Here is a 23,059-nt window from a genome sequence, read left to right as displayed (position 1 = left end):
TGAGGGCCTCTTCTTGTCCAAGATCTCTTCCTTACTGGTCCTTAACAAGATTTGAAATCCTGTCATCTGAATTTCATGCCTTTATTTCTTGTTAAAATGTTAAAAACCATTGGAGGGGCATTACATTGTTATCATGAATACTTTAACACCTTGCCCTTCCCTCTGACAGCTAATTAAAGATCAGACCCTGAGGGACAAGATAGGTGGGGATGCATATCTGGAGCTGGGGTGTTGCTTGCAAGAGATGCATTACTACCTCTCATGCAAGGTTAGGATTATTGGGAAGCCAAAATGAGATGTGTGTCAAGTTCCTTGAACAGGTTTGAGTTCATAGGAATTCACGAAATGTGCTCACTGTTAATAGGGGAAGACTTGGGAGGTGGGAAGGTTGAAATAACCTCCTGGTGTACGAGTGTGGGTTCCTTCTTGCTATGCCAGAGCTCTAGAACCCTCTGGTTCTATTTTCCAGGGGTCTTACTGCTTTTATGCAAGAAAGGTTTAAAAATTGGACACGAAGAATTGGAGGCCGGGAAGGAGCAAAATGAATAATACTTTGTATTTATCTTGCATCTCTGTCTCCTGAGCTCACGATGCTCCACAGACACCATCTCATTAATCCTCCATGCTCTCCAGGGAGTGGAAGGAAACAGGTTTTAGGAAGAGGTTTTCAGCTGTGGCTTCTTCCTCCCTCAGCCCGACCATACTCCCAGCTTCCCACTTGCAGCCATTTCACCATGGATTGTTATGTCCCAAGTGGTCATTTATGCCCTGTAGGCACCCTGGGGAATTGCCAGGCTCTTATTGTGTCCTGCTGGACTGCATAGGAATCAGTTGGGCCTCAGCTGGCATCTTTTGTATGTCTGGGGTGGCTATTTGAGGATTTATTCTCCCATTGATATGTGTTTTTTCATATATATATATACATATATATATATGAATATTTATATATATATATATTTAATGTTTATTTATTTTGAGAGAGAGACAGCACATGTGTGCGCAGGGGAAAGGCAGAGAGAGAGAGAGAGAGAGAGAGTGAGAGAGAGCATGAGTAGGGGAGGAGCAGAGAGAGAGATGGAGAGAGCAAATCACAGGCAAGCTCTGTACTGTCAGCACAAAAGTCGACATGGGATTCTATCTCATGAACCATGAGATCATGACCTGAATCGAAATTAAGAGTCGGATGCTCAACCAACTAAGCCACCCAGGTACCCTAATGTATCTTTTTTATTTGTAAGAGCAATAGGTAGGAGTTTTAAACATCATACAGTATAGTAGCATAGAAAATAAAAAGTAGAAGTCTCTTATTGTCTCCTTTGCCAACCCTTCTTCCCAGTATGTTCCCTTAACCTCCTTGAGATAGTATTGAACTTTGTGGAGTTTTTCCTTAGGTATGTACAAAAGTGCTATGTATGTATAACACATGCTGTGTTCATTTAACTGTATCACTGTGGTCCAAACAAGGCTAGAGAGGGGAGGAGTATGGAGGAGAAGAGTATACAACCCAGGCCATGTTCTCTATGCCTCGTGCCTAGTTCTGGTGGGTCACGCCCTGTGTTTTCTTTTCTCTGAAGGAGTTTGCGCTCACCAGCCCAGAAAAGAGCAGCACCAAAGAAGCAGAGAGAAAGGAAACCACGGCAGAAGAGGAGCTGGACTCTGAGGTCCTGGAGGTGTTTCACCCAACCCATGAGTGGCAGGCCCTTCGGCCAGGTACCAAGCCCAGCTCCATGTGAAACACATTCTGGATTCTAAGTGCATATGTCCTTCGTGCCCACAGGGCTGCTTTGAAGGAGCAGAGGCTCTGGCCCACTGGAGGGGAACAGTATGGTCCTTTGGGGTGATGGCTGTTGCTGCAGGGCTCAGGGACTTTCATTTTCCAGCAGAACAGAGATTGCGGCATGTGAGTGCTGTGAAAGGAAGGCAGGTGGTGGGTGGCCGAGCTTTCTGAGCAAGTGATTGAAAACTTTCTTTCCTTGCACTCTTCTGAAACACAGGAGAGGCAGTGACATGTGCCTCACTCTGCAAATGCTATTTTAGGCTCTGCTGCTCGGCTCAATGCTGCTGAAATATTGTTCACAGGAGAGTACTGAGCACCGATGAGGGGCAGTAGTATTCTGTTGTTAAAGGAACTTGTGCCAAGAAACAGGGGCTGGTCCTGGCCTGGTTTTTAAATGGGGCATCCTCAGAAGGAACAACTTTCTAGCCCTTTTAAGAACCTGGAACCATTGCTTAGAAAGTAACCAGCATTTGTGGAGTGTTTACTATATTCAGGTATTGAGTTAGGTGCTTCATGTGCATAATCCTGTTCAGTCTTCACAGTAGGAACTGTGATGATCTTCATTGTCTTATGAAAACATTGGCTCATTGACCTAACTCACTGAGCTAACTTGTCCTATGCCATTGACCAAAGAGAGCCTAGACCCACCTTCTTAACCCTTGTCCTTCTAGTCTCAGCCATTCTTGACGGTAACCACACTATGATGACACTTGAGTCTGTTCTCAAGAGTAGGCTTTTGTACTTTTCACTGTGACAAGGTGGATGGCAAGCCCTGGCAGCTGCCACAGTGGAGTTTCATCAGTCCATGCAAATATTCATCACCATGTCCTCACTGCCCCCATTGCTGCCGTGCTGGCAGGGGCAGCATTTACTGTGCCAGCCAACTTTGTGGTAGCACTGTCACTCCTACTGGGCTTGCATAAGGGTAGTTGGTGCCATTGAAGAGTGATAAAACACCAAGGAAGTGAAGTAGGAAGTAATGGCATAGGGGGTAGAAGGAGGTTTTAGGAATAGAGGTACTAGGTTGAACAGATCTAACCTCTGACTGTCCTCCCCCACCTTCATTGAGAACTGAGCCCGCTGGGCCTTGAGGACCAAAACAAGAAGACTCAATGGGTTCGGGTGTGGAACATATGGACTGTTTCTACTGGTTTTATGAGGTTAAAAGTGCTCGCATCACTTCTAATCAGGCAAGTGCTTAGAGCAGATGGAATTCAATGTCCCGTGGCCCCCAGTCCTACCTTTTCTGTTCCTGTGGCACCCTCCAAGGCCCTTGTCCACATTGCAAAACAAGCATGAAAGTTCTGACCTGGGGACCTTGCCCAGCCGTCTGGCAGTGGGGTTGCTGTATTAATGCTTAAATAGAAGAGCTTCTCTCTCTAGCCTTGGGGAGGGAGAGCCAGAGCATTTGTGACAAGGGCAGGCAGAGGGCTCTGAACGCCTCCTGGAGAATTAGAATGGAACACATTATTTTTACAGTTAACTTGATACCCCATTACATTTAACTTGATACCCCATTGACATCACCCTCTGCCTTCTAGTTTCTCAAGACCCTCTTGTAAAATCTGCACCAAATTTCCTTGAGCCTGCCCCAAAGGCTGGTATGTTGTAGTTGAGCACAACACTCAGACCCCACATCTCAGTGGGCAAACAGGTCTGGTTCTAGTCATGCCTGCCCCATCCCAAGAGTATTTTTGCCTGTCCTGACCATCAAAGCAGGAGGAGTGAGGGAAGGTTAGGTGAGAAGTTTATTCTGGCCTGAGTGTGTGATGTGAGGTGATTCAGAGTGTGGCACTATGGAGTCAGACCATTGGAGATAGAGACTTCGTTGGGCCCCAGTCCAGGATTGAGGTGTTCTGTTTGTATGTTGCAAAGGTTTTGTATGTGTGTCTATTGGCAGGATATTGACCTCTCAGTGGTCTGTGTGGATAGCTGGCATTTGGCTTTAGTCAGAGTGTAATATTTAATTCACCACATTCTGAATGCTGCCTGGGAATTTCCACCACAGCTACCTGAAGGAATGTTAAAAGGAATGTAGCCAATTCTGGGAACTTGTTTGATGGGTAGATGAATGGGAAGGTAGTATAATTTAGCAGTTAGGAGAACAGACTTTAGATTCAGCCAGTCCTGGGTTCAAATCCTAGCTTTGCTATTTAGGGGATCTTGGGTGAGTCACAGAATCCTTCTCCCCTTCAGTTTCCCCTTTGGTGACATGGGGGAAATGGCTTGCTCTGCCTGTTGTGAGGATTCTTGACATGAAGATATCACCCAGTATAGTTAGTTCTGATTTTATATGGTAAATTTGTGCTACCCCTTCAACTTGGTTGTGGAATTGGATGCCGGTAAGGGTGCTTGAGTGTGTAGGCTTCCTGTCCTCTCTGGTCTTTGATGGGGGAAGAGAACTTAAGGTGAGAAGAGAGACTTCTATGGTCCTGAAATGCTCTCCCTCTCTCCTTATACAGAGATTTTTGATGAGGGAGCGGAAAGGGTTAGCACAGCTAACCCTTCACCCAGGAAGATGATGGAGTATCTTTTGGGGACTTTGAAGAAAATGGCTAGTTTCTGTTGACATTACCCCCAGTTCAGTAACTTCTGACCCCTTAGGTCTCTGAAGGGAGGACCTCAGCTCTGTGGTCCTCAGGCCTCTACGGAGGGCATACTGGGATATGTGGCCTGGGCTCATATGAAGGTAGATTCCAGGTTGCCTCCTGTGGCCTGGTACACCAGGAGACCTACCCATGACTTCATGGGCCTTCCCACCAGGTCAGGTGGGTATTGGGCCCCCCATCCATGGAGCCCTAGAGTAACTGCAGGTCACCCTCCAGAAGTCTGCCTGCCTCTGTTATTACTGTCAGCATCCTCACTGTGAGCCGCTTGTTCCTGGAAGTGATTTTCCTGTCTCTCTCTCTCTGTCTTCTGGTTTATTTTGGGATCTGTCTCACCTTATGGAGGCACAGCAAGCATTTGAGTGTGGATTCAGCATCAGCTGTTCAGAAGCAAGCAGAGGAAAGCTGTTAGCTGGCAGGTCCTATGGGTTCTGGGCAGGCAATTCAGAAATTTGTCCTGGGGCTGAGGACCCCTGAGTACCCCTGTGTACTTCTTAACACAGAAAGCTGGCCACAGCCAAGTGTGGTGGAGTCTGCTCCCTGGCCATTTCTGAGATCCTACTTTGTGCCAGGCACTATATTCGTAGCCAGAGATAGCCCTAATAAATCACATTTACTGAGTGTTGATTGTACCAGGCATTCTTTGAGGGCAGGTGTTATAACTACCGTCATTTTTTTTTTTTAATTTTTTTTTTCAACGTTTATTTATTTTTGGGACAGAGAGAGACAGAGCATGAACGGGGGAGGGGCAGAGGGAGAGGGAGACACAGAATCAGAAACAGGCTCCAGGCTCTGAGCCATCAGCCCAGAGCCTGACGCGGGGCTCGAACTCACGGACCGCGAGATCGTGACCTGGCTGAAGTCGGACGCTTAACCGACTGCGCCACCCAGGCGCCCCTCTACCCTTATTTTTATAGACAAAACTGAGTCTCAGAAGTGACTTAGTCAAGGTGTACCTGGGTGGCTTAGTTGATTAAGCGTCTGACTTTGGCTCAGGTCATGGTCTTACAGTTTGTGGGTTTGAGCCCTGTGTTGGACTCTTCACTGACAGTGTAGAGCCTGCTTAGGATTCTCTCTCTACCCTTCTTTATCTTCCCCTCCCCCACTCATGCTTTCTCTCTCTCTCTCTCTCTCTCTAATATAAATAAAAATAATAAAAAAAAAAATAAAAGAAGTGACTTAGTCAAACGACCAGTAAGTGGTAAAGTCAGAATTCAAAACTAGCTTTGTCTGGCCCTAACCCTGAGCTCCTTACCACTGTGCCATACTGTCTATCTGAATAGCTAATGAAACATGACCCCTACCTTCTAGTAGCTTACAGTCTCACAGAGAATACAGAGACAGAAAAGGGCACTAGAGTATTTGGGATGTCCTGGTGCAAGTGTCCTGTGTAGGCTGAGGCCACAAAGGAGGGTAAGGGGAGGCTAGGGCCTTCTCTCTATCCCTGAGATTAGAGTGGAACAGTGGTCAAATTTTATGATGTTAAATCTCCAACCCCATGAAGTTCTCTTTTTGAGCTTTGTGTTCTTTGTCAGATTGGTTAGAATCTTTGCACTTAAGTTTCCTCATCTGTCTGCTTCCCAGAGATGGAGTGAGACTAAAACTAGATCAACATGTGTAAAACGTTACACCCAGGACCTGGCACATAGGAAATACTCAGTAAGTAACTATAGTTGTCATTAACAAACAAACAAACAAACAAACATTTGCTGCCTTTCTTTCCTTGGGAACCTGAAGGAGAAGTGGAGGTGACAAGGCAGGCTGAGCAAAGGGCTCCCTTGTCCTCCCTATGAGCCAGTGCTGCTTTGCTGGCCTCATGTGGGCTCAGGGAAGCTCAAACTGGGGGCTCACTATTGACCCGAGCTGACTTCTAGGATGAGGCTGTTAGAACCTCAGAAATATTGGCATCAGCACAAAGAGCCCTCTTAATGGGAGCATGCAGGAAGCCTGTGCAGGAACACATTCATGTGAGGGGGTTAAAAAAAAAAAAAAATCCAAATCATCAACAACTGATGAGAGCAATCCAAGAATTATAGAGCACCAGCCATCTGGTCAGATCATTTCAGATCTGCACGAGCAATAGGAGGGAATTGAATTTTAAAAACCTCATTTATAGTAGACCAACTACTCTGTTTCAAGTATTTAAGAGAGGAGTCTGATTTCCTGCAGGCCCTGGACATCTGTCTGAAGGAGCACCTGACTCTGGTCTGGGTGATTCTGTAGGGATGTCTCTGTGAGGCCTTTGGCCCATTGCAGCTTGGAAAGGGCTGTGTGATTCTTTAGTCCTCAGACACCAGCTACACGTCCCAACATTTCAAGTCCATTCTGACACCATTTACCTGGAATTAATGTTAGGTCTCATAAGTTAAAGGTCTCAGTGCCATTGCATCTACTTCCAGTGCTAGTTGCCAGTTCCAGACCACCCGTCTTTGTGACTGACCAGCTATAAATTGGAAATTCCCATAACCACCACCTCAGGTTTGGTAATTTGCTAGAACTACTCATAGCTCAGGAACTTGGGAAGACACTTAGGTTTACTGGCTTTTTAATTTATCTTTATTTTTTAAAGTTTACATCCAAATTAGTTAGCATATAGTGCAACAATGATTTCAGGAGTAGATTCCTTAATGCCCCTTACCCATTTAGCCCATCCCCCCTCCCACAACCCTTCTAGTAACCCTCTGTTTGTTCTCCGTATTTATGAGTCTCTTCTGTTTTGTCCCTCTCCCTGTTTTTATATTATTTTTGTTTCCCTTCCCTTATGTTCATCTGTTTTGTCTCTTCAAGTCCTCATATGAATGAAGTCATATGATTTTTGTCTTTCTCTGATTTCACTTAGCATAATACCCTCCAGTTCCATCCACGTAGTTGCAAATGGCAAGATTTCATTCTTTTTGATTGCTGAGTAATAGTCCATTGTATATATGTACCACATCTTCTTTATCCATTCATCCATCGATGGACATTTGGGCTCTTTCCATACTTTGGCCATTGTGGATAGTGCTGCTATAAACATGGGGGTGCATGTGTCCCTTTGAAACAGCACACCTGTATCCTGTGGGTAAATGCCTAGTAGTGCAATTGCTGTGTCATAGGGCAGTTCTATTTTTAGTTTTTTGAGGAATTTCCATACTGTTTTCCAGAGTGGCTGAACTAGCTTGCATTCCCAAGGTTTACTGGCTTTTTTAAAAAAGATACAACTCAGGAACAGCCAAATGGAAGGGATGCATAGGACAAGGTAAGGTTTTGGGGGGAATGGCACAGAGCCTCTGTACTATCTGTGAGTGTATTACCCTCCCAGAACTTGTACGTGTTCACCAGACTGGAAGCTCTCGGACCCCGTTGTTGAGAGGCTTTTATGGGGGCTGAGTTTCCTATACATGATTGATTAAGTCATTGGCCATTGGTGGTTGAACTCAGTCTCCAACCCTCCCTCCTCTCCCTGGAGGTTAGTAGATGCGGCTAAAACTTCCAATTCTTTAATCATGACTTGGTCTTCCTGGTGACCAGCCTCCATCCTAAAGTTACCCCAAACTGCTTTCTCCTCTCCCTGCAACCCCCAATCCCAAGAGTCATCTCATTAGCATAAATTCGGGAATAACAAAACATAATCCTGTCAGTAAATTCCAAGCATTTTAGGAGCTCTTTGTCAGGAACCAGGGATATATATATTTTTTTTACTATCCCACAACTTGAGGTGAGACTCAAGGGCAAAGCTGCCAGTGCCTTCTGCCACCCCTCTCACCAGCTCTGGCTGGGAGGCACGTGACCCTCTCTTCCTCCCCTAGTGTGGAGAGATCTTCCTTATGGGTCATTTCATTCACTAGGGTGGTCCACAAGCATATGACTTGGCTTGTGTCCCATCCTTCACATGCAGGGGACACACACACACACACACACACACACACATACACACTTCTAGGCCCATGAGCACTGCGTGACTGGTAGTATTAGTTAAGGGCACTTTATACCTAAACTCCTGTGTCGCATCAGAGTGGTGCAGTAGGACTTCTTGAGAAGGGAAGTACATAGCAATGGGCCTCTGTTGATCTTTCCCTGGTTCAAGTGCAGTGCTGGAAAGGTGGAACAGGGGCTGGATAGAGGAAACAGGGTAGTGGGGTAGTCTTTATGCTTTCTTGAACACAAGTTGTTATCTCTAGCAACTTTTCAGGTTGAGATGTTCAACAGAGCTTCTTTTTGGTGCTACTTCATTCCGCACAGTGCCGTTTCCCCCCACCTCCCCACGTTGAAACTTTTCAAGGCTTCTGGGGATTCCTTGAGAAGTTTATTTGTTCTTCTACCTGTACTTCTGGCCCATCTCCCTCACTACAGCCACCTCCTGAGCCCTTGTTAGGCATTCTCTGCTCTGAGTATCTCTTTTGCACCTTGGTAATAAGAATTTGTCAGGGGAATTGCTTGTGGCATAACAGGATGCCAGACCTGTTGAGGCCTGTAGGAATAATTTCTGAGTCTCCAAATTACCTTGTAGTAGGAGAGAAAAGGATGGTGGATGGTGGGCCGGAATACATGAAGGCACCAGAAGGTTGCATGAATACAGTTTAGATCTCTTCATTTCAGAGAACCCTCATTTCCCATTTGGGCAGTTTTAGGATGCCTCGTCACTGCCCCTCAGCAGCCAAATCTCACACCTGAGGGAACAGGTGGAAGGCAGCACAGAAAAGCCTGTGACCTTCATGGCAGTCACTCCCAAGGCTGAGGCCACTTTGAGGCTAGCTGGCTGAGCTCTGCAGGGACACCAGAGCTTCTCTGCCCAGGCTTTGGCCTTCCATTACCAGGATGGGGTAGGCCAGGGTCCAGTTTGCAATCTCTGTACTTGAGTGGTGATAGAGAGCAGCTGTTGGCCATTCCTTTCTAATGAGCATTTGTATGCTTAATGCTCAACCTAGGTCCTTATCCTCCCCTTTCTCTGCTTCCTCCATCTACCTGTTCTCTCTGAGGTTTAATAAAGTCTACTTACCATAATAGCACAGCCTCAGCACTCAGATCGGGATACCCAAACTGGCTGAAATGAAAAACTTAGATGGGAGTAAGGATAATGGAAAACCAGCTGCCAAAGCCAGTCCCAGCCCTCATGCCCAGGGCTTGGCTTTAGTTCAGACAGTCTGTGTACCTCTGACTTCCCTTATTTCTCTCATATTGGCCTCACCTTGCTGGCTAAGACTATCTAGGCTGTCTCCAAAGTTGGGACTAACCAAGGCTGGAATTAGCTCTCATGCGTTGCTTGGAGCTGGAATGAGAGGCCCTTTTCAGGAACCTATTCCCTTCCTGTTTTTCGCATAGCACTGGAGGTAGGGATTGATTGGTAACTTCAGAGGAGGTAGAAATGAGGTAGAGAAGGGAACAGGTAGGAAGCATTAGTGGAGGGGGAGGGGATGACAGGAACAGAGACCTCAGAGTGGGAGTACATCTCCCTGGCTGGAGAGGAATGATGTATAGGGAATAAAGGGATGGTTGTGGTGGGCAGTGTCCCCTCTGTTAGAGATAGGGGGCAGTGGGAGGGAGGGTGGGAGAAGAGATGAGGAGGAGGAGGAGAGCTAGCAAAGCAGTAGAACTAAAGATGTAAGTAAGTGTCTATTTCATGTAATACTTGTTGTATGTTCCAGTGATGTTCAAGATAGAGTGCTTGATAGTGGAGGTAACATGGTGGGCACTGAATGCCTGCCAGGGCTTATGGTGTAGGAGGACTCCCAGACAGGAATAGAGGTAGATAAGATCATAGAGGAAGGGACCTGAAGGAAAGACTTCTTTCCCAGAGGCATGGTCATTAAAGCTGAGTAGAGAGAGCTTTTGTGTATGTTGGAAGGCAGAAGAAAAAGGAATCAATGTTGATAGAGATTTGAAATCCCAGAGAGCAGATCAAAATTGTTTAGGTGGCAGATGGAAAGTCTTGGCCTGGTGAATATGATGAGCCTTGGAAATTAGAAGCAGAAGTTAGGAAAAAACAAGGGTAAATGGGAAAGGTGTAGAGAGAAACTGAGGTAACATTTCTTCTATGTCTTCAAGTTTTCTGAGCCAGGCTGAGAGTGGGGCTTCTACCTTGGATGATGCAAGAGAAAGACTCATTTGGCTGCTTGAGAGAATGGAGCGATGAGGAAGAACCTCTGTGAGGATGGTGCTTAGGCAAAAAGTCAGAACCAAGCAATGTTCAGTGTCAAGAAGGGCAAGGGCCCAGTTAGCATTTGACAGCCTAGCCTGCATTTGTAGGGGCCCAGGATCAGTGGATTTGGTGACTTTCTAGAGCAGTCTGAGCCCTAAACAGTGGTTAGCTGGACTGTGAGACCTGATGGGTACATCATTAAGGGGACTATTGTATTGTTTTTGGGGTTAGTAAGGAGACCTTGTTCTGGCCTTTGGGGCCAACTAGAGAGCTTTGTCAGAAGCTCCTATGAACTTGCTCCAACATTCTCTGAGACAGATAATATCAAGACTTTTACAGGTCTCTGACAATGTCCAGAGTCAGTTGGAGTGGTACCGTACTAGCCACTGATTGTCTTAGGTAGGCCTGAAAAGAACCTGAATGAAGCAAAGCTAGTGTGCAGGGGGCTCTGTGAGCCTTTTGGTCCTGTGCTCTAATCAGGCTGATTGTATTTCTGTTCCTTTGGGGGTTTTGTTTTGTTACTGTTAATCAATTAATAGGTTGTTGGTCTTGCCTTATTTCCCATAATATTTTATTATGGGATTTTGATTTGGGCAAAGATTGAGTTGTATTTTAATTTATTTAATTACAGAATAGTCTGCTTTTGGGTTGTATAAGCAGTTATTTGAAAGGAAAGAACCATTTCTTTGGATTAAAAGTTTTCAGGTTTGATTACCTAGAGACATAATTAGCTTATCTGGGCAGAGATGAGTTTTTATGGAATAGTAATAGGGTATATTTGTTAAAAAATTTTTTTTTTTCTTTTTGCCTGGGGAAGGGAACTACCTTTATCCCCCCACAGCCCCTTATCCCAGCAGCTCTCTACATGCATCTTGTTAATCTCCATTCTGTCATCCCAGTTTTGCCAAGTTAGGCTTTTGGACAGAGGGTGAGGAGGTTGTCTAGTCTATCATGGCCAAGAATGACTGAGGCAGAATCGGACCTGAGAACTCTAGTGTAGCTTTTGGAAAGGGGAAGAAAACTAACATTTTTTTGGAGAAACTCCATTGTGCCCGGTGCTTTGTATACATTATTTAAGGGAGATCTCAAGGTGATGCATAACAGAGTGGTTACCTCTTCTCTTGACCTTGTTTGGTGGCCCATGCTCCACTAGTGAAGGGTTCCAAATTCCATTGCTTTTCCCAGGATTTCAATCTGTAGGATCATTGTTTGAAAGCAATGGTATTTGAGGTCTATGTAGGAACAAAGTAATGTGAATTTTAGAGGCTGTTGACATTGAGAGGGGGAAATTATTCAAGAGAATAAAGATTTATTCAAGCTTTGTTTCTTAGATTAAATCTTACGGATTTTAGGGGTAGATCCAGATGTCCCTAAACATGGTGGATTAAATAGCCCTGTATGCAGTCTGATTTTAGATTCTCTCTGGGTTAGATTGCAGATGGAGATGCTGGAGGAATTGTTCTCTGAACGCCATTAACATTTCAACTTCCAGTATTTGATCAAAATACCTAGCTGAAGATAGTTTGGAGTTACGTATAGAACTCAAAAGGGAGGGTCTCTTGCATAAAGCTGGCAGTAATAGGGGCAGCCAGATGAAATATCTGACTTACACAAGTCCATCTTAGTGATGATGTTGGCAGGAGCACTGTGGGAGTTGAAGGGCAGTGGGAGAAGTAAGAGACAGAAAGATCAAAGGAAGGCTCTTTGCACCTATTTGCTGGCATCATCTAACCCTGCTTATGCATGTAAGTGAAAGTCTTGGCTCTGTAGTGACTCGCTTTGAACAAAATGGTCTCTCTTTTTCTCTCCGTCTCTCATTTTCAGACTCTGAGTCCTTCTTCCTTCCACCTTCCCTTGATGCCTGCTCTCTCTGCCTCCTTTCCTTCTTTATTGTAATGGTCTCTACCTGCAGCTGAGTGGCAGGTGGCAGGGATGGATAGATGTGAGGGTGTGTAGCTGGGGGAATATTTTCTGAGTTTTGCCAGCATCAAAGAAATTACTTCCAAGGCAATCCTTCCAGCCATGTATTTCGCTGATCAGTCAGAATGAGAGGAAAAACATATTAGCATTGCCAGAAAGGCTATTTGGGAAAAATCAAGTCTGTGAAACTGAGGGATCTAAAGTTATAAGCATTAAAAACAAATCCTGGAGTGCAGCTGGAATTCTTCCCATCCTGTCTCCCATCATAGCCCTGTCCCTTGACAACTCCCCCAACCTGCTGTGCTACATGAATGGGTTGTGCCTCAACTTTCCGGAAGAGCCTCATTTGAAAGAGGAAGTGCCAGGTTGTATTGGACATTTCTGGGTGTGACATGGAAAAGCAGTCTCAATAGTCGGGTTTTGTTTTGTTTTTAATTCCGTGACTGCAGTGTCTTCATACGCTTGGAGAGGCCCTTGGAAAGGGGAATTGAGTACACCTTCATGCGCATATGTTTCCTCTCTGCCTGCTGCTATTCCACAGAGAAGTTTCAGGAGAACAGTGGCCTCTTCTTTTCCCTAGGCAGGGAGGTGCTTCTTGTCAAGAGAAAGACATTTCTGGTTGTTTGGGCAGAACTTAGAAATTAAAATGGAGTTGTTTGTCTCCTTTGGAAAAAAGACAAAAGCTAGAGTGCCTTTTCTTCAGAGTAATTTCCTTCAGAGAGGGAATGGCCAGCGGACAGTGTCCATGGTGTATCTGGGCATCTAGTTGTTGTTGTAGTGCCTTGAGTATAGCAGGCAGTAGAGTGTTGCAGAGTCCATCTCCCTGGGCTCACATCTCAGCTCTGCCTTTTATAGCTCGGTAATCTTGGGCAAGCTACTTAAATTTACTAAGGTTTAATGAAATATCATCTGTAAAATAGGGATAGTAATAATACCTGCTTCAGAAGGTTGTCTTAAATAGTACATAAAGTGAGCATATGAAGTGTTCATTAGTTTCTCTTGTTTAAACATGAGTGGACATCAGACAAACCCAAATTGAGGTGTGATCTAAAAAATGGCCGACTCTTCAAGTTTGTCCAGGTGAAGAAAGACCAAGAAAGAACTGAGGAGCTGTCACAGATTGTAGGACACATGACAGGTAGGTGCAATGTAATATTCTGGATTAGCTTCTGGAACAGAAAAAAGGACATTAGGGGAAAAATTGGTATAGCCTGAATAAAGTCTCTAGTTAGTACTATTGCACTCCTGTTAATTTCTTAGTTCTGATCATTGTTTTATGGTTATGGAAGATGGTAATATCAGGGGAAGCTGGGTGAAGGGTGTATGGGAATTGTAATTTTTTTTGCAACTTTTCTCTAAGATTAAAATTATTTCAAAAAAAAATAAAACCAAGTAAGTTAATGTCCAAGTGACCTGTTAGGTCAAAGAGAAGCTGACCAGGGTAGAGCCATGAATAGCAGATCACACGTGACTCTGTCTCCTGTCCCATGTCAGAAAGAGAGCTCTTACTGAGGGGCCCCAACGCCTGCCTCTTTAGCCCCTGTGTACCTGCTGCATCCTGAGGGGAGGTCTGCTGTAGGCTGATAATTGGTCAGCAATGCAGACACACCCCCCACATCTGATCCTGCATGGTGTTACAGAGGGACTGGGGAGGGGTCCAGTCATTTGGCATTAGGAGTCTCTGCAGAGCTAAATGATCAGGGCACTTGTCTCTGTTCCTTGGAATATAAATGAAGTTCTGCCTGTTTTATCTCTCTATCTAAGCACCAATCACTATGGCAATATGTTTGCAGATCGCAATGCCTACCCCTACGCTCGCACTCACTGTTTGATCATCCAGAAGAAAGAAAAATAAGTTCAGACCAGCTCCTCAATAATTTTTTATTTTGTTTCCTGTTATAAGTGCCTTGCTCTTGCACAAAGCAGGTGTTTTGCTTGCTCCTCCTGGGCACAGAAGGTACATGTGCTTTTCTTAGGACTGATATGGTCATCTCTGTCATGCTAATAGCAGGGGTTGTAGAAGAAAGCCATTATTATAATTGGGAAAATGCGAGTGTTGGGGTTTTTTATTTGTGCATTGAAGTCAGCTGTCGTGGCGGGGGGGGTGGTCTAGAAAGTATAAAGTCTTACATTCTGGCGACAACTCACTGACAAATATTTACCCTTGGAAGTTCGCATTTTCTAAGTTAAAGTCAGTGCTAAAAAATGTTCTTTATATTTTAACTCAGTGGCTAAGGTGTACTGCTTTTTGCTATTGATTTACAAATTTTATTGTCAGACCCTTGGGATATGTGTGGATTACTCAATAGTGTGACAAATGGCTGGGCTTTGAATTATGTATTGTATTACGGGGGAGTTCATAAACCATATTTCTCTATAGGTTATTTTAGGCATAAGACTAGTGAACTGTCATTTCTGTTTTAGTCACACGTGACTAAAAAAAAGGTGGGGGTTGGTGGTGGGAGGGAGACATGTCTGGCTCAAAATTCAACAGTAAGCCACCCCTGAAGGCTTGAAGTATAGAGGCTCGAAGTGGACAGACTATGGAGATGGATTGGGAGCACTGGGAAGCAATTGGAAGAGAAGACAGCATCTGTGTTCCAAATCAAACCTATGTTGAACCTTTGCTCAGGCTAGAGCCCCTGTGGAAAGATTACTGGCATCTGCTCCCCGGGGGTCTCTGTTCAAGTCAAATAACAAGTGACCTGAGGCCAGAGAGTCCTGCACCCTGAGTGAGCCTACCACACTCCTGTTCCCCTTCCCCCACACAACCACTTGTGCTGATGGATGTGCAAACCCTTTATAGAAGGTTTGGCACTGCTCGGCTTGCAGAGATCATCTGTCTCTTTTGAATGAGCAACTTTATGTTTGTGGCTCCTTTTTCCTGCAGAGAGAAATTGCTTCTGCCTTCTAATGGAAATGTTTACCTTCCCTAGGGAAAGGCACTATTCTTTGGGGGCAATGTTTGCCGGTACTCCCCACCCCTCATGGGATCATAAGCCTGTGCTCAAGGGTGGACGGGAGGAGGTGGCCACTGGAGCATGCACAATTGCCACTGGGGCAGCCATCTGCCAGTGTCGTGGCTCACAGCCTGCTTCTGAGCAGGCCGCTGGGAGGGAGTGTCTGCGCTCCGGGACCTGCATGCATTATGCACAGCCTTTTCCCTAACTGAGCTTTCTAAGTGTGTATTATTCCTGTCTACCCTTTTCTTGTATGGTCTGCCTCGGGGCACCATTCAGAATGTCCCCTAATTATTCTGGAGCTCAGCTTCTAGTATATCTCATTTAGAGTTTCTGGTAATAGCTGATTTTTTTGGGGGGGGGGAGAGGGAATAGATTTCTAAAAATGCAATGAGGGATTGATTTACATTTATAGGGAGATTTGCTTTTTACAAGGAAATTGTCAACACTGCAGTGATACAGTTTCATCGAAATGGTATTTTGACTCTATCCGAAGCCAGGCTCTCTTTCCTCGTCTTTTCCAGAACAGACCTGTTATAATTTGAGAAGGCTGCTCTAGTATTAGAATGAAATCTGTGCTGCTAATTGCAGACCACCACCTTCCCCACATATTGCCCCCCCCCCCCACCTTCCCTTCCTGAGATGGAGGAGTTTTTGCACATGCTGCTTAGAGAAAAGAGATTTATAACATGACTCAATCCTCGCCCACAGATCTAGGATTCTTGCCATCCACTAAGTTTTGGCAGGCAGGTCCTGTGTATGGAGAACATGTCCTGCCTTCCTATCCTTGTACTGCTCCCCTTACTGCGTATGCGTCTTGGGTGGAGTCTGGGGTGTCTAGTTTGTCATGTCTTCCACTTTTCCTCCCAAGCAACCCCTGCTTTTCCTATATGGCAGTATCTGTGAGGTACAGGAGACAGTCTTTCACCTAGAGAGACCTATAAAGTTCAAGCCCTGAGGTGTTGTAGTGCTTATTTATCTACCACTGTGTTAAGTATGGTAAGAGCATAGCAGTGTGCCCTGGCCTTCAGGACCAGAGCCCACCTGGGAATTTATTCGAATAAAAAGATTGGCAGTCCCATTCCTCTAGTCACCTGACTGGATATACAGGTGTCTATGTGCCTGTGATTACAGTGTTGGCCTCTTAACGTTATTGAGGCCTCCAGGTTAGTGCTGGTGAGGCCATGATGCTGTTGAGAGTGAGTTACTGGTGACACTGGGCCCTCCTTTGCCCTCTGGTGGGGGAGAGGAGTGGGGGGAAAAAGTATTTGATTTTAGAAAATGCTTGGCTATGAAGACTTGGTAAAATATTGTCTTCTACCCATCCCTAGGTAAGTCAGAAGAGTCTAAGATAACAGAGTAGAGGGCAAAATAAACTTTGGGGGACCAGAGACAATGAGAAATGTGTAGGGTAGCTAGAGAGAGAGAGAGATTGCTGCTGGCTTACCTACCTGTTAGAACAGGACTTACTTGGCCCAGCAGCCCGATGACCCATGCCTGGCCCACTGTTCTCACATCTAGGAGGGAGGGGTGAGCGCCTCAGAGACTGCTCCCTGGGGATAGGATAGCGTGACTACCTCTGAGGCTCTTGTTCCCCTCTTTACTGGAAAGCAAAGGGTCTTTGGTGGCTTGGCCCCTGCAGCAAGGAGACTGGCCACATGGGGAGAGAAGTCTGGACCACATCAGATGCGGTTTCTTCTTCTTTTTTTAAACGTTTATTTCTTTGTGAGAGAGAGAGTGTGCCTGAGTGAGTACGAGCGGGGAGGGGCAGAGAGAGAGGGAGACAGAGGATCCGAAGCAGGCTCTGAGCTGATAGCCCCATGCGGGGCTTGAACTCACGAGCTGTGAGATCATGACCTGAGCCAAAGTCAGCCACTTAACTTACTGAGCCACCCAGGTTCCCCAGATGTGGTTTCTTTTTTAGTTGAGCCAGTATGAAGCTTTTGTTGAAGGAACAACTTCCTCATCCCCTGATTCTTGGTAGATGAGCTGAACTGCTTCCTTCCAGTCTGATTTTTGTGGGCTTTCCTTTCCATTTCTGGCCTCAGAACTGACCTGATGGCAAGTTCTGGAGTCTTTCCAGGCCTACAGCCTGGGATAGGGCTTAGCAATGACAAGATGTGTTGTAGGGCTGTGCTTAGTGGATGTCCTTTGAAATTAACTTTCCCATAGTCCTTAAGTACCCCATGGAGCCCTCTTCAGGGGTCTTGATTTCCCTTGAACTTAGTGCTAGTGCTGACCCCCGTCCCCCATATTCCTGTGTTTTTTCATCTTAAACATGATTGGTGATGAATTGGGGGAAGGGAGCAAGGATTTGCTTTCCTCTGCACCAGAAGTACAGAGCTGCTAATTTCATTCTCCGTACTCTGTCTTTGAAATGAGCAGGGTCCTCTGTGCCCATGTTTAGTACTGCTGTGTTGCTGGACTCTCCTGGCAAAAATTAGGCTAATGTCTCCAACTACTGCATTAGCCACTGAAATGAGGTTCTAAATTGAAGGTACTACACCAAGTGTGTCTCCAAGGTATTGCCTTGTTCTGCCTTTTATTATTCAAATTCATTCTCTCAATGATTCTCTGCAGACTGACTGGCATGCTGGTTCAGTGTGGAGCATTGTACTAGCTGAAAGGCAAGATCACCTTTTAAGAAAGGAAAGGGAAAAAAAATCCCACAAAAGATGAATACTGTGGTGCAAAGAGTCAGTAGTTTGTCTGTTCAGGAGCTCCTTGGGCAGCCTGAGCAATGTCTAGGGATAGCAGAGTAAGGGACCAGACCTGGGATGGATGGAGTGGAGGAGGTAGCATGGGGGTAAGAGTGATGTCACTGCATTAGTGACATTTGTGCCTTGTAAGTTTACCACACTTCCTCCTTCCCTTTCATGTTTACAGAGCACCCAAATATATGCCTTACAGGGTGCTGAGAACTCCAGGGTAGGAAACCAAAGATTAACCAAACAGGATCTTTTCTTCAAGAAGCTGTTAGTCTTACAGTTTCACTGGGTTTTATCTGTCTTTGGGTATGTGGGTGGGGGGTGAGGGGGATGTGGGGAGGATTTGAGCTCTGATTCTTACATTTTAGATCAGAAGTAGGAGCCTTCCAGCAGTCATATGTTTAGAGAGTTGAGAATTTGGCTCTTACATGTTTGTTTTTAAAATAGATTTTTTTTTTTCTTTTTGCCTGCTGACAATATGTTTTCAAAGCAGAAAACTTGGAAAACACAGAAAAGCACAAAGGGAAACAACAACAATACCACCCATATTCCACTATCCAGATGTAAAGGTAACAGTATGGCTTGTGTTCTTCCAGTTGTTTTTACAAAAGTGTTGTCCTATACCTAGTTTTTGAGGCTGATACTTTCCATTTAGAAATTGGGAGATAGATTTTATGGAGTTTTGAAATGCAGAACCTCTAGCACATAATCAGGTACACAGTAAACATTATCCAGGTGCTGATCTTTATCAATCGTGTGAATATACCAGATTATGCTTAATTGATTCTTATTGTTGTACATTTAGGTGGTTTACAGTTTTTCGTTGCTACAAGTAATTCTACAATGAACACATTGTGTATATTTTTATGTGCCCTCTGACTGTGTTCTTAGAAGAGATTCACCAAAGTCAAAGTGCTCATCTTTTCTGATTCTTTTGCCAAGCATCTCAGCTGAGATAGCCTCTTGTCTGGGCTGTTAAGATTGTACCAGGCTTTTGAGTATCTTTCATCCCTATTAGGTATCACATATCAGATTCCATGGGATTTCCTCTCCCTGTGGTCCCTGGGTACTTCTCTCTTGACCAGGAAATCACTGGCTTCAGGGAATACAGGGCAGCAAATACAGAACACATGTTCTTACTGTTTTGTGCCAGGACTGTAGAATCCCAGGGGATGGGGACATTGTCATCAACCTCTTTGATGGTAAGCAGATACTGAATGCCTGTCCACCTGTGTCCCGCCCAGTGCCAGATGAGGCAGAGATAAAAAACAGGCCTCTGTTTCAAGGAGCTTACTGAATGATTGGATAATGGAATTGACATGAAACATCTCATACATACTTACTGAGCATTTGCTGAATGGTACGTACTTGTCCCAGGCAACTGCTGGGGAACAGAAAAGGCTGAGGTGCTGTTCTCCTTAAAGGAAGCTACGGTACATATAAATAAGAGCTTTTTATAGGTAAAGTTAACTAGCCACACAGGTCAGTAAGGGATAAATACCTAGTCATGCAGACAGCAAGTATTATAAGATTGGCTGCTTTGGAGAAGAAGGTAATTCATTATGAGTCAGAGTAGTTAGATAAAGTTCAGAGAGAAGATAGGGCACTAGTTGGGACTTGAAAAAGAGCTGGCATTTGATGAGGTAGAGTGGAAAGGATTTTCCACATGAGAAGAACAGCTTGCAAAGAGATGGTGGCAATAGGATACAAGTTGCACAGCAGTACAGAGCAGACTGGGGTGGGGAATTGAAGAGAGGCAAGTGGGGATTAAGGTAGCATATTGAGAGACCTTGAGCATGTTGGGCTCCAAATCAGTATTTGGTACACAGTGGATGGAAACAGTTTGGTAAAACTGTCTCTGATTAAAGGACAGGTAAGAAGGTCTTGATGGCTCTCAATGCCAGAGGGCCCCCAGGCTCAGTCCTTGGACCTCCACTCTTCTTTATCTACACTAATGCCTTGGGTGATTGCATCTAGCCTAGTGCCTTTAAATGTCATGTGTGGGCTGATTTTTTAAATCTGCCAGATTTTTAAAAATCTCCAGCCCATACTTCTCTGAAGTCCAGACTCCTTTATCCATCTGCTTGCTAGATATCTGTACATGGATGTTCAATAGGCTCAACCTGAACAAGTTTAAAACTGAGCTCATATAACCTTCTCTACTTCAGTTAATGACAATTCTGTCCTTTGATTTATTCAGGCCAAAATCCTCTTAGCCATTCATGACTCCTTTCTCTCACACGTACATTCTTTTTTTTTTTTTTTTAATTTTACTTTTAAGTAATCTCTACACCCAACTTGGGGATCCAAATCACAACCCCAAGTTCAAGAGTCACAGGCTCCACCAACTGAGCCAGCCAGGCACCCACTCATACCCACATTCTGTCTGACAGCACATCCTACAGCTCTGTCCGCAAAATATATGCAAAATCTGACCAAGTCTCATTACTCCTCCTACCACCATTATCTCTCACCCGGATTATTGTAGTAGGCTCTGAACTGGACTTCTTCCTTCTGCCCTTATTTCCTACAGTCAGTTCTCACACAGCAGCTAGAGTGATTCTTCTGTCATGTCTTTCTGTGCTCAAAAATACCTGTTGGCCTTCCTTCTCACATAAAGTAAGAGTCAAATTCCTTCCCGTGGCCTGCATATCCCTGTGATGTGGCTCACCATTACCTCTGTTGTTTTATCTCCTGCTACTCTCCCTTGTGTTTCCTCTCCTCTAGCCACCTTGGCCTCCCTCATGTTCCCTGAATGCATCAGGCCCATCACACCTTGGGACATAGAATACTCTTCTCCTTGACAGGTTTGTGACTAGCTTGCTTACTCTTCTTAGGTCTTTATTCAGATGTGAACTTCCCTTTCAATGGCCAAATCTAGAATGATTTAAGCAATGTAATGTACTAGATTATAGCCCGAAGTATAAAATAAATATATGTAAATCTGAACTCATACAAATGATTGAATGAATAAATAGAGGAAAGATAAGTCTTTGTTAAAGAAGAATTCCAATAATATATATAGATGCTTTCCCCTCCAGGAGGTGATGCTTAAACCTTTTGAGTGTGGTCTGAACTGAGGGACTTATTTGTAAAGCACAGATTATGGAAACGGAAAAATAGTAACTTTACAGTGGAGAAACTTGGTCAGTATTACTTGTCATCAAAGGGATATCCCCAGTGCTGTCAGGTGGATATGATGGACCCTCCTGATAAGATGTGAGAACAAGGACTCTTTACCTGTGGTGTTCTTCCTCAAAACCAATAACCACAGTCTAATCATGAGGAAAACATCAAACAAATTTAAATTGAGGGACATTCTGTAAAGTGTCTGATCAGTACTTCCCCTCCTCAAACTGTTGTGGAAATGATAAGAAAAGACTGAGAAACTATCAGAGACCAGAGAAGACATGACACCTAAAAACACTGTGGTATTCTGACTTAAAAATTTCCTTCCTTCTTTCTTCCTTCCTTCCTTCCTTCCTTCCTTCCTTCCTTCCTTCCTTCCTTCCTTCCTTCCTTCCTTCCTTCCTTCCTTCCCTCCCTCCCTCCCTCCCTCCCTCCCTCCCTCCCTCCCTCCCTTATTTGTATGCTGGAACAGAAAGAGGAAATTAATGGAAAACCTGGTGAAACATGAAGAGCCCCAGGTTTAGCTACTATTAACGTACCAATGTTGGTTTCTTAATATTGACACAGGTGCTACAGTAGTATAAGATGGTAATATTAGGGGAACTGAAACTGGGTTGAAGTTGTGCAGGAATTCTTGGAACTCTACTATCATTTTAAGTTTTCTGTAAATCTAATATTAATCAAGGGGTACGTTGGTGGCTAAGTCAGTTAAGCATCCAACTTCAGCTCAGGTCATGATCTTGTGGTCCATGAGTTTGAGCCCCGCGTCAGGCTCTGTGCTGACAGCTCAGAACCCTAGAGACTGCTTTAGATTCTGTGTCTCCCTCTCTCTCTGCCACTACCCAGCTCATGCGCTCGCTTGCTGTCTCTCAAATAAACTTAAAAAAAAATTTTTTTTTAAAAATTACTCCAAAAAAGAAGGATGGGACCTTCTCAAAAAGCCCTTCCCTGGCCACCATCTGAAAAAAGTTTTTTTCCCTCCTAGATCTGTCAAATCCTTTCCCTGCATTATTTTGCTCCTTAGTACTTACTGTCTCATAGCATATGTTTTACTCATGTTATTTTTTTCCATGCTACCATGTCTACTCTGAAAGAATAGGGATTTTGATCTCAGTCTTGCTCACATCTGGATCTTCAAGGGTCGGCACTGTACTTAGCTCATAGCAGGTGTTCAGTAAATATTTGGTAATGACTGAAAGAATGAATTCTTCTATATCACCCTTGTGTCCTTTTTTAAAAGAAGTTTATTTTGAGCTGGGGAGTGGGGTGGGTAAGGGCCAGAAAGAGAGAGAGAGAGAGAGAGAGAGAAAGAGAATCCCAAGCAGGCTCCATGCTCAGTGCAGATCTCAGCGTGGGGCTCGATCTCATGACTGTGAGACAACAACAGTCTGAGCCCATATCAAGAGTTGTATGCTTAACTGATTGAGCCACCCAGGCAGCCCTATCACCCTGTTGTCCTTAAGCAGCATGAAGATTTTGTCTTTGGGCCTTCCTTTCTCTTTTGAGAAATATAGTGGTTTGCTATTCCAGTGGGGGAAATGACCCCTTATTGTTTGCTTGTTTTTTTACTTTAGCTCACATAGAAATGAGAGTCATGTCAGAAGTGGATTGTGTGTTTCCATTGTGTTTACCCACCAGCAGGAAGGACAAGTAAATGTCATCAATAACTACTTTTCTGCAGAAATTGTTCCTCCTGAAGGTGAGGGCCAGTTTATGAGAGACACCCTTTCCATTCACCCCTTCCTCTCATGTTTAAACTTGTGATCCAGGACTGGCTAGTTTAGCATGACAAATATGATGTGTGTCTGGATGTGAGGACCGTGAACATGGGACTCTTTGAT

At 44.6% G+C, this 23,059-nt stretch overlaps 1 protein-coding gene across 7 annotated transcripts in view; it reads left to right on the top strand.

Annotated features, from left to right (window-relative positions):
- Nucleotides 1–23,059, top strand: part of SIL1 (SIL1 nucleotide exchange factor) — a 285,078-nt gene that overhangs the window by 124,435 nt on the left and 137,584 nt on the right. For all 7 annotated transcript variants that reach the window (XM_053221646.1, XM_053221630.1, XM_053221633.1 and 4 more), the window contains one exon: nt 1,575–1,710. In XM_053221646.1, coding sequence (XP_053077621.1) covers nt 1,575–1,710 — 136 coding nt within the window. The remainder of the gene's footprint in view (nt 1–1,574; nt 1,711–23,059) is intronic.

This window comes from Acinonyx jubatus, chromosome A1 (assembly GCF_027475565.1).
Source record: "Acinonyx jubatus isolate Ajub_Pintada_27869175 chromosome A1, VMU_Ajub_asm_v1.0, whole genome shotgun sequence".
In the NCBI taxonomy this organism is placed as follows: Eukaryota; Metazoa; Chordata; class Mammalia; order Carnivora; family Felidae; genus Acinonyx; species Acinonyx jubatus.
This window is presented reverse-complemented; position numbering and strand designations above follow the sequence as displayed.